Below are 12,522 nucleotides of genomic sequence, written 5' to 3' on the forward strand. Positions count from 1 at the left end.
TCACCGCCGTTCATAGACATTGGCGCAACAATAATTATTCTCCCATCGTCAATCAGCAATCTTGAGAACTAAGATGCTATGTAGGGATATAACTCCTTCTAAGGCATGAGTTTTTATTTTACTAGCTATTAACTCACTCACTCACCTTTCAAACCAGGACCTATACCAAAAAATATATTTTGAGATAGCATATGTAATGGCTAACTATTACGTATGAATTTAATTGGTATTATCTAAGTATTACCATTTAAACGAATACGCAAAGCCCTACCGTAGGGTTTATCTTGTTATCATTACTTGGATGTAAAGTGACAGTATGCCAAAGTCTTATTGCTGAGTTAGCTCTTATGCGGATTGGATAAACATGGGGCAATTTTTTATCTAATTCATACAGGTTACCTTACCAGGCCTTTGTTGACTACCGAGCATAATGAATTATAAGCAAATGAAAATTATGGTTTCCGTTATAACTTGACTTAGAATTTTGAACTCGCAATTTTCGATTAATTTTCATGTTTTCCACCGAGTGAGTCAAATCAGTGGATCAAAAACGTCGATCTTTCAACTCTTTCGTATCTCCAATATGCCGAAAATATTTGAACGTGGGAAAAATTGTGTAACAAGCAGCTTTAAGAGCCACAAATATGATTAGTCTAGCGACTAGATATAAGGTAGATCCCAAGTTCCTGCGATCAACCCTTAGGTCAGGCAGATAAAAATTCGTTGGGTCAGGTATCTTACGTTTAGTAACTACGGAGACTGGATGCTGGTAGTGTCTATCCTGTGCCTTGAAAAACGCTTAATGGGAATGATTACTTCCATTCGCCCAAACCGGTCAGGAGAAAATCATAGGAGTTAATATAATTATTAAGCTACACAACCAAATTAAAATGTAATGCGTTTTCTAAGTTTGAATCTAATTTAGAAGTTAAGGTTACTTTACTTTATGTAAGAATGATCAATCATAAGTTGAAACAATTTTACTTAATTTATCAAATAACAAAATTAAACTATATAGGTATATCATGTTATAAATCAGAATTGATTATAAATTTACTAGTTTTACAACGAAGGGTAAGGCTTTGTGTTCACCGATAACTCATTGCGTGACGTCATCGTCCTTTCTAAGCGACTTATTCATTTTACAATTTTTAACACATGTGTCACTTAACTCCTCCTAATTTGTGTTTGATCAGACCCAGTAGATAATTCTGACGTCAAAAGCAAATCAAATATCTTATATCACCAGCACGAAGTCGGGAAGAGCAGTCAGTATGTAGTATAGTTTTTTTTATTCATGTGACATCTAGTTTTGTTAAGAATAAGGTAAGCCCCAGAAATAGGCTACCATAAGTATGAACCCATCTCATTAAAAAGTCTTGTAAAAAGATATACATGACATAATTTTAAAAAGTAAAAGTAAATGCAATACGTTCTTGTTGTTACGTGTTACGAAAGTCGAGTACGGGTCCGATACAAGTTGAATGAATATTTTCGGTAGAGACGAGCCTTGACATTGAAACAACAGCGCCTGCGGCGACGAGCGTGTATTGAGCACATCGCAAATGTCAATACCAGTTGCTTACAACCATATAAAAGCATCTCCCAATGTTCCGAATATCATTCCAAAGTAACAACGGAACAATCAAACATGTACTCCAAGGTACAGCACTTTTTTAATATCAAAAAGAGCTCTCTCTCATTTTATTTCGTGATTTAAATTAGAAAAAAGTTTTAATTGTTTTATAACTAGCCAGTAATATTTTTAGTGAAATGTGCATTTTTTTTACCAGGTGATCGTCTTCTTGTGCGCCGCTGGCATCGCATCTGCTGGCAACCTCCTTCACGCCGCACCGGTCGCTTACAGCGCTCCAGTTTCATCTGTGTCCTACTCTTCACAAACGACTTCCCATGGTAGCCCAGTTGCTACTTACGCAGCCCACTCCGCACCTGCCATCACTACCTATTCTGCTGCTCCAGTAGTTGCTAAGGCAATTGCACCTGCAGTTTCCTACTCTTCACTGTCCCACTCTGCCCCTGTTGCATACGCAGCGAGCCCCTATGCCACCTATGCAGCCTCACCAGCTGTTTCCTACTCCTCAGTAGCTCATTCCGGTCCCGTCACTTATGCTGCTAGCCCAATTGTAACCAAGACCTTAGCCGCTCCAGCTTTGTCGTACTCTTCGGTCGCCAACCACGTTTCGCCAGTGACCTATGCTGCTAGCCCCATCGTGGCCAAGACTTACGCAGCCCCAGCCTACACTACCTACGCTGCTGCTGCTCCAGCCATTTCTACTTACGCTGCCGCTCCCGTACTTAAGTCTGCCATCTCTTACTCTTCCGCCCCAGCTGTGTCTCACGTCACCTACACCGGCTTAGGAGCTAGCTACGGCTGGTAAATAAAACAATTGTGAATACATACATAGATTATTTTATTATGTATAAATTATTGAAATGTAAATAAATGTTATAAACAGTCAATAAAAATATTAAAAGCACTATTTCTTTGTTTTTTCATAGTAGTATAAGTTCCAACGTAACTATACACTAAGACGCATTAAGATGCATAAAATATATCTTCAAATATTTGTCCTTTTGCCATCTCATGAATAAATTAGAATGCCTAACATATTGCCCTTTAGGTAACGTTTCATTTGTTATATAATGTAACACAGTTGTTTACTTTGTAAACATTTTTAAATATAGCAAAAACTTCAATTCAAAATGCATTTAAAATTGTTTCTACGCTTTTTACTTAATTTGAATAAAATTTTATAATTCAAATCTGAGAGTCCATTACAGACTAAAAAACCCATTTACTTCTAATTAAAATATGCATCTCATATGTGATTATATGAAAAAAAAACAGTGATATTGGCCATTTAATATAGATTAATATTTAAATAATATTAAAAAATACTTAATAATAACCAAAATTTATTACTGCATCAAATAATTATACAAATTTGTTTATACAGTTTGTTTTAATAAAGCCCAACAATGTTTCATACATTGAAATCCTTTAATAGAGATGTGAATAAAAATCAAATTTAATAGGGAGAAAATAAATACTTCGGAAGCTATCACCGATTTCAAATCATTTTACAACTAAAAAAGTCATTCGCGACGAGACGGGTGGCGGGATAATTGGTTGTAACAATAAAGTCTTGACTTTAGCAGTTAAAATTACACAATTTTGAATGTAACAGCTGTTCATATTTAATCTATATTTCCATAAAATAAAGGTACTGTCGACCTCCATGGTCGAGTGGTGTGTACACCGGTTTTCATAGGTACGCCACTCTGAGGTCCCGGGTTCGATTCCCGGCCGAGTCGATGTAGATTACCATTAGTTTTCTATGTTGTCTTGGGTCTGGGTGTTTGTGGTACCGTCGTTACTTCTGATTTCCATAACACAAGTGCTTCAGCTACTTACATTGGGATCAGAGTAATGTATGTGATGTTGTCTCATATTTATTTATTTATAAAAGTACGACTTAAACCAATTTTTATGTATATAAAACTCATTCATGACATAATTCTCAAATAAACTAATACATAAATAAATGGTATATCAAAACAAATATAGTGAGCAAGACTTGTTCATATGTGTAGTAATACAAATAAGTTAATGTAAAACTTTATAAATAAACAGATCTAGTTGATATATAAAGATTACATAGAATGAGATGTATCATAAATTACCCTACGATTAAAAGAACAATACTAAAAAGTTATAATACGTAATTAGAATTTTAAAAATAACTCACATCCCTATGCAGTTCTAAAATATTTTGCCCATTCTTGTAAATATAGTAATGATTCATATTATTCTTCCGAATGTTCTTAAGTTATATTACAATACAAATATTTTGATTTTTTTATTTGCTGAATTAAACTACTACTTTACATATCAAGATTGAGTGAAAGAATGCCAGTAGCAATATCCTCGTTGAATTCCAAGTTGATCCGTAATTGAGTACCTCTGGGTGAAAAACTAACCAGCCAACGTATTTATCGATTCGTGAAAAAGCTCTTTTCCATTTAAAATTGATTGATTACGTACACTATTAAAAACGTGTAAACAAATCTGTTCAGCATATTTTAACTAATTAATTACAACGCTTGATCGCCAACACTTTATTAACATATAGTTTGAAACTAGAAGTCAATTAAAATAGGACAGTGTTATGCAGAAATGGACATACACTTATAAGATGTTGAGATTTCAAATTCAAATAATTTTATATTTACAGGAAACCTGTTGAATAATGTAATATGTATATATGTAATAAATACGTATATACATAACTTTAATGTTTGGCTTATTATTTTAGAGGTTGGTATATTTCTCCATAGCTGTCAAATTTTAAAACCAAAATTTCAATTAAGATGCTGTCATGTAGGAAATAAATGAACATGCATCTATATCAAACTATTTACGTCAATCAAAACAACAACAAAGGCACGGACAATATATGTATAGAGATTTAAGTTCGAATGTATATGTATAGGAAGTCAATCTGCGAATACTGTTTAATAATTGCTAATAAATTTCATTGTTTAATTCTTGGCCTCAGTTATCAAACGGTGGCATGGAACTTGTTATGAATTAAAGTTACAAAATATAACCCACACACTCACACGTAAGGTTAAATAAAGGCTTGTCAAAAAGAATGAGCTAAGATGAGCAGCAGAACACAGGCGGATATTGTTTGATAATCAGAATATTAATTCTACTGTAGTATATTATATACATAAGTCGGGTAGACTAAGTAAGTTCTAAAAACCTATTTTTATTATTTTCATAGATTGTGAAGTGAAGATAAACAGATAAAAGTATAAACGAATTTTAGTAAATTTGATTGAACGATTGATGAATAAAAAAGCTTACACATGTGATGTTTTAAACGTGTTTATTCGTACCAGTGATTGTTCCTTGGTCGGCATTCAAAATATAAGATACATTCTTATGATAGGAAATGAAATTCAACGGGACGACCTTGTCATTGTTACAATAAAAAAAAACAAATGTCAAAAGAAGCAACATTATTTTTGACATGTGTCAATGGTATAAACATAAATGGTGTTCCATTTAATGTATGTGAGCGTGTCAAACGTACGGTAGAATATATAAGTAATGTATCTGGAATTAATATTTTATCAAACTATGAGCTATCTGTACTCCTTATCCATTATGAACTCCTACGTCATAAAATGTTATGAAAAATGTAAGAAAAATTTATATCACGTATCACTTTGGTAGACCTACTAAGATAATTGAGGTTTTATTTTTCTCAAATGAGACTTAAGACGTATTGAAAATAACAAAACTAATTTTAAAAGAATCATTTTGTATACGGGAAAAGGTTAAATAATACATATGTTTATATGAAATTAATTTTTGTTTATTTAATTTTAAAATGGTTGCCCATAACATCATTAATAATTAATCAACACTTTTATATTTAATTAGATATACATATAATAGTTGGTATATATTTACAAAAAGTTTGCTTATTCGTTAATTTACCATCCGTGGCCGCCTCCGTAACCGTAAGAAACTGCAGGTGCAGCGGCATATGAGAAAGTAGGGGCCGCTGCGGCATATGAGATGGCAGGAGCAGCCGCGGCATATGAGAAGGCAGGAGCAGCAGCATATGTGGCTACTGGTGCTGCGTGAGTAGCCAATGAGGCGTACGATATAGAAGGAGCATAGGAGCGCGCCACGGGAGCGTAACTAGAGATAGCTGGCACCGAATAAGTTCTTGTTACAACGGGAGCAGCAGCGTAGCGAGTTATTACTGGCGCAGCAGCCGCGTATGTCTTAGTAACAACCGGAGCAGCATACGACCTTACGAGAGGAGCAGCGTAGGACTTCGTAATAACAGGTGCAGCGGCAGCATATGCTACTGGGCTAGTGTGAGTAGACACCGATTGGTAGGAAACCGCGGAAGCGGGGGCAGCGTATGTAGCGATAGGTGCTGCAACTGCCTTGGTGACAACCGGGGCAGCATATGTGGCAACAGGGGCCGCCGCATACGTGGCTACAGGTGCGGCAGCGTACGTGGCGACGGGGGCTGCGGCGTATGTGGCAACGGGAGCCGCAGCGTAAGCTGCTACTGGAGCCGCGTGAGATGTAGTGGTTGTCGAGTAAGAAACAGAAGTGGCGGGTGCGCTGTATGCCACGGGTGCCGCATGCAGTAGGTTACCAGCGGAAGCAATGCCCGCGGCACAGAGGAAGATAATGACCTGAAAATAGAACAATAAAAATTATGAAAAACACTACAGAAACAACTTTTTATCAACTAATTATGGGATATAGTTAAGAAATATAAAAACTATATCAATTTTTTGCGGATTGAAACAATATTCGTACCTTAGAATACATGTTAGGGTAGTAGACTATGTTTACAGAGTAACTTCAAAAGCACATGCATTCACTTTTATACTGCACTGAACAAACTGGTACCTAATTCTTACAGAAGCTTAATGCAATACGAAGCTGGGTCCATTGATATTGCAAAACATATTTTCTAGTCTTGCAACAAGGATTATTTCAGTTAGATACATAAGCAATTATCAACCTAAGCTCCTGTCCAACATTAACAATGTCAGGGCAAAACTACACCCAGATCGCCTAAAAGTATGTGTACTAGAAATTAATTCACTGTAGCGAAATAGTGTGATTTCCTAATTCGTGACAAAATCGTTAATTAATGAAAATCGACTGACTGTTATTTTAATTCCGTCGTAATATTACATATAGCAGTTTTACAACAAAACTTTGAAAAGTAATTTGTATTTAAACACATCAAAATAACATTAAAGGGCTATTTTATGTAAATAGCCACCTGGGACTGAAGTTGGTTTAAACTTTGTGGAGCGAAAAACTTAATCTTACATTTTGGTTACTCGATTCAACATATAAAATGTTACTTTTAATGTATTCAAACTGTGCTGCGCTACTTTCTTAAAAACAGAAAAAAATATCGCTCATAAAAAACTTTTCTATATTTGCATTCCATTGAATGGAAAATATTTATTCCTCGCGATATGATTGTTTTTATTTGTAACGTTATGAATACATAAATAAACGACTAATTTATTTGACAAAGATCTTAGACGTTGTTTAAATAAAGGATTGCTTTAGTTTATATTATGTATGAGATTTTTAGTCTTCTCGCAAACTTTAATGGACACACTTTTAAAACTAAAAGACGCATAACTTTATACCAATAAATATACTCAAATAAATTATCCAATTACGAGTATTATATACCTGACAAACTGAAGGGGTAATTAAGCTAATCAATATAATTGATTGAAACATGTCGTGTGTCCACGTTACGTAATAATTAATTATTAAGTTGGTAATTAAGCCTTTTAACTGTCAGCCAATAGTAGGTAGAAACTTTTTAAAATCGCGATTTCGTTCTAAAACTTTTTTTTAATAATGTGACTGTCAAAAGCATTAAAAAGTGTTACGTTGTTTCATAATACCTTTTAATTAATGATATATAGTGTAATGCAAATAAAATTAACAAAGAAATAAATAAAATTTGAGATATAGGTGTATGAATTAAGAGTTGTCCAAAAACCCTTTTACCTTGCAAGTCTACGACCCAGTTGATATGAAATTTTAAATTGCAATTGCATCATATCAAAAGCAATTTAATGTTTTAATACATAATGCATACACTCGGCTCTCAGCTCACACATACATTTGTACCAAATATGAACAAATGCACTATCACAGATTACTTAGTAACGAAACATAGTTAGCATTAACAAATGTTGATTATTTTGAAATTAGAATTATTAAATCGAAATATTTGCTTTAAAAAACGTTTAATATTCGATAAGAAACACATTCAAGCCACTCGTAAATTAGGACATTGGTGAACTATTTGAATGAAAGAATATACGCCAGTAGCGCACTAGGATTAAACTATATTGTATCGTGTTCTAGATATTTAAGCTAATTTTAATATATTATTTATCTATATATAATTAAAATGCAACAAGTCGCAAGCAAATGAATGCGAAATTTTAAATCCTATTAAAGACAAAAATTTTAATTACATACTATACATAGTAAACTAAGATATTTCATAATGTTTGAATTGTAAAAAACTGTGACATGCCGACAGAATGAATACTATCATGTAAATCATAAATGATATGGACATTGATTGCTTATGATTTAAGCCACCGCTAATTACAGGCGGTCTTTCTAAAGCGTACGGTCCATTGAACTAAGGTAATTTTTCATAGCCCTTATCTTCTAATGTACGTGTATACAATTATAGTGTTTGTGCCGAAAATGAACTGTTAATCAGTTCATCTAATATAGGTTTCAGTGTTTAATTAGTCATCAAATAAAATATACATCAAGTACGGCATATTCTAGTTAGACTTAAAGCAGTCCTCTCCGCCAAAGTTGAAATAATCGAAACACATCAGAAGTATCGCCTAGTAACAAAATATATTTTATGAACAAGATATAAAGAGAATGTCCTTCTAAACGAATTTAGTTCATGGAGTTCGATCCCAAGGACTAGATAGTGTACTATATAGAGATATTATAGTGTAAATGTTATTATGTCCGCCAAAAGAATAGCAGTTTTTGTTCCATAACACAATCGCTTAGTATTTCCTGTAATTATATGGCAAAAAGGCCAGTCTATTTATTATCAATGGTTTCACTGAGTAACTCAAAACCTGAAATATTAATAACTTAAATTATAATTGTGTAAACAATGACATTCAACAATAAACTAAGTTCGACAATAACGGCCAGCAAGTTTAGAAGTCAAAATGTAGACAAAATATTTGGCTAAATAACTCCAATAGATAAAAGAATGTATCATAACCAAAGTTTGCTTTATCTATACATATAATAAAATTGAAGTGTCTGTTGGTAATATTAAAATAGCCCTTCTTTACTCAATGCATATATACATATGCATTGAGTACATTACACGGTATATTTACCAAAATAGCATTTTATTATTATTTTTGTCTGTATGTCTGTCCGTCTGTTTGATCCGGCTAATCTCGGACGGCTAGACCGATTTTGACAGGACTTTCACTGGCAGAGTACAGATATAATAAGGAGTAACTTAGGCTAAAATATTTTCTTTTTTGTTAAATTCAAATGCTTATAAGTTCGCGGGCACAGCTAGTGTTTAATAAAATTCTATAAGATTTCACAGTCCATGGCGTTCTTGGCGATGAAGGTTCCTAAAAGGAAATTACATAATTATTAAATATGTTGGCCAGCCAATCCATATAGAGCAGGATGATGGAATATATTGTGAACGATTTAAAGGAAAAGGGCCTTTTGTCCAGCTTTGTACCATTTACGGAAATTATGAACAGAATCATTATTATAATTGTTAGTAACAACTTACAATTACTATAAATGGGTTCATAATTTGTAAGTTTAATGGATATTGAAAATTAATGTTCTATACTATATCTACGAGAAACTAAATAATTTTATCAGTAATTCGTCGCTTAATTTATTTTGCACATTATACTCAAAATAATATTAATTACTGAATCAATTGTAAAGTTAATGTTTTTTGGTTTTTATTATGTTATTACAAGTCATTTCATAAAATTATTTGATAATATTTTTTTTTCATGACTAAAGCCTGTAAATGTTATTCTACAATTTTGAGGAAACATTTCAGTTAACTATGCTGCTTTAATACAGGTTTATGGATACTCATGTGACAGATATTCTTCCAACACATACAAGCTTCCTCTTACGAAGTTTTTAATATGTGTTTTCTATCTCGATAGTATTCGCTTAAAACACCTTGAATTCTCTTAGAGAATTTTTGTTTGATAACTTAACGTGTAAAAAATATTATTAGAATCGTGTCCGTTTATTGGCGAAAACGTTTCAAAATATTTGATAAATATTTGTTATTTGATCATCAAACTAATAATTCTAAACACTGTATTATGCTGAGGATTGTATAATAATTTAGACTCAATAATAATAATAATAAAATCGATCATAATTATTTTTGACGTCTATAAATATTGAATAATTTTAATACACCATAAGCATTGACATTTCAATACTATAACATATTTAAAATACGTATTATCAAAGTGTAGTTACGGCGAGTATATTGACTGCTTTAATATACGAGTGTATTACCATAAATTATGCTTACGCTTGGGTACAAGGCACTCATAAAAGCCAAATTGGATGTCTTGCAGCCGAGCTTTGTCTTATGAAATATTAAAAAGGCTGTATTGTACTATTCTGGTATCATACTTTTACGGTCAATTTTGTATGATAAGGAAAAAAGTGTATTTTAAATTAAAGAAGTAAAGAACTTTCGAAACTATTTATTGTTTTTTTTCCATTTCCATTTCTTTACACAACGATAACTAAATCTTAGTTCACCAAGCGTAGTTAGCTCCATGGGCGCTGTAGGAGATGTGAGAAACTGCGGGAGCAGCAGAGTATGACACGGAGGATTTCAAGACTGGGGCAGCAGCAGCGTAGGTGGCGTAAGCAGGAGCAGCGTAGCTTCCTGAGTATGAGGCGAGGGCTGGTGCGGCGTAGGTCCTAGCGTATGAAGTGATTGCAGGGGCGGCGTATGCCTTAGTGTAAGAGGCAATTGCTGGGGCAGAGTAGGTCTTGGTGTAAGAGGTGTATGCGGGTCCAGCGGAGTATGAAGCATACGCGGGAGCAGCGGCGTATGAGGCATACGCGGGAGCGGCAGCGTATGAGGCGTACGCGGGACCAGCGGCGTATGAGGCGTATGCGGGAGCGGCGTATGCCCTAGCTCCATGGGCGGTCTGGGTGGAGTAAGAAGAGTAAGAAGACACAGCGGGGGCGATGGTGCGGGACACGGCCACGGCGGGAGCGGCAGCTACGGCCACAGCGGGGGCGGAGTGTACGGCGACGGCGGGAGCGGCGTAGGTCGCGACGGGAGAGCCGTGAGCGGTTTGGGTCGAGTAAGAAGAGTAGGAGGTGGTGGCTGGCGAGATGGTCTTGGTCACTACGGGAGCGGCGTAGGAGGTGGCGATGGCTGGGGCGGCAGCGTAGCTGGTGGCGATGGCAGGGGCGGCAGCGTAGCTGGTAGCGATGGCTGGGGCGGCAGCGTAGGTGGCGATGGGTGCAGCGTGTGCTGTGTGGGTCGAGTAGGAAGACACCGAAGAGACAGCGGGGCTGATGGTCTTGGTGACAATAGCGGGAGCCGCGATAGCGTGGCTGCTGTACGCTACTGGAGCGGCCGCCAGAAGGCCACTACCGTGGGCAACGCCCATAATGCAAAGTGCGACTATCAACTGAAATAACAAAACATAATTGTTTTTTTAAAAAGCAATACATTGAACATAAAAAATTAAACATGCTATAAATGTCAATTCATTTCTCTCCCCCTAAGAAAGAATGAATTCTAAAACACTGCTTTAATACTAATCGGTAAACAAACAGGAACCAGTATGTCATTCGACGTATTAAGATCCCCTAATTATATTTTTCTTCACTGGGCAATACTTCTATTGAATTATAACCACCAATGTCCATATACATGAAAACATTGCGGTGCTTGCCGATCCAAAGAAAATGACATGATCTTTCCACTAGACTCCAAAACATTAAAATGTACTTTTAATATTTTGTTATCACAACCACAATAAAAAAATATATTTAAAATACCCAATATACTAAAAAATAATAAATTAAATGAGACACACCTTGGCGAACATGTTTGTGTTTATGAATTTGCTTGTTGAATAATTACTGTGCAGATCGCTCTGGTTTTTATACTAAAAATTTCGACCGCAATATCATTTCGCCTTACTTTCATTGCCAAGGTGATCTACAAAAGTTGGGTAAGTGCATATATGGCGTGATTCAGTGATCAGCTTTCGATTAGCCTTTGTTGTTTATTGACATACTCTGTAATTAAAATGATGGAAAAAAGTAACTAAACTGATTTCCTTGCCGGTTCTTTGCGGTAGAAGGTAGTTTCTGATTCAGTAACATTGTATTGTAACATGACGATATAAAAGTACCCACGTACATACATGGTCCTACTTCAATAAAGAATATTTTGATTTGATAATCGATATTTAAAAAACCTTTGAATACAATCCTCCTTGATCAGTTAGTTACCAAAGAAATTACAATGTAATTTTACGTTCGTTCTGAAAAATTTCTCGTCATAATAACTGTTGGTCTCGTCTTAATAATATTGTAAGTTACCTTACTTGTTATTATAATGAACCAGGAAGACCCGGAAGATGTAGGGTATTCCCCGAGAAAAACGCAAACTTTTAATAATATTGACGGAATTACAAAAAGTAACCGTCATAATTTAACATGTAATTTATCGATTCTTTAATTTAACATCATTTAATATCGTACTAATGCGATAGTAAATTGCACAAACCAAATGTAAAAAAAAGCTTCTAAGATAACATATACACGAATATCGTAAATGCGAAAATATCTCTGTCTGTTTGACTGTTTATTGCTCTATA

General features: G+C 34.8%; 2 protein-coding genes across 2 annotated transcripts; one reads left to right on the forward strand and one right to left on the reverse strand.

Annotated features, from left to right (window-relative positions):
• Positions 1-1,636: 1,636 nt before the first annotated feature.
• On the forward strand, positions 1,637-2,501 carry LOC124543697 (pupal cuticle protein C1B-like). The gene is made up of 2 exons (XM_047121966.1): positions 1,637-1,663; positions 1,794-2,501. The coding sequence occupies exons 1-2, from the start codon at positions 1,652-1,654 to the stop codon at positions 2,397-2,399; spliced, it is 618 nt and encodes a 205-aa protein (XP_046977922.1). The 5' UTR covers positions 1,637-1,651; the 3' UTR covers positions 2,400-2,501.
• Positions 2,502-5,501: 3,000 nt separating this feature from the next.
• Positions 5,502-11,759, reverse strand: LOC124543873 (ice-structuring glycoprotein-like). The gene is made up of 4 exons (XM_047122193.1): positions 11,734-11,759; positions 10,433-11,322; positions 6,380-6,422; positions 5,502-6,252 (listed from the first exon to the last, which is right to left on the reverse strand). The coding sequence occupies exons 1-4, from the start codon at positions 11,743-11,745 to the stop codon at positions 5,530-5,532; spliced, it is 1,668 nt and encodes a 555-aa protein (XP_046978149.1). The 5' UTR covers positions 11,746-11,759; the 3' UTR covers positions 5,502-5,529.
• Between the last annotated feature and the right edge of the window lie 763 nt (positions 11,760-12,522).

This window comes from Vanessa cardui, chromosome 3 (genome assembly GCF_905220365.1).
Source record: "Vanessa cardui chromosome 3, ilVanCard2.1, whole genome shotgun sequence".
In the NCBI taxonomy this organism is placed as follows: Eukaryota; Metazoa; Arthropoda; class Insecta; order Lepidoptera; family Nymphalidae; genus Vanessa; species Vanessa cardui.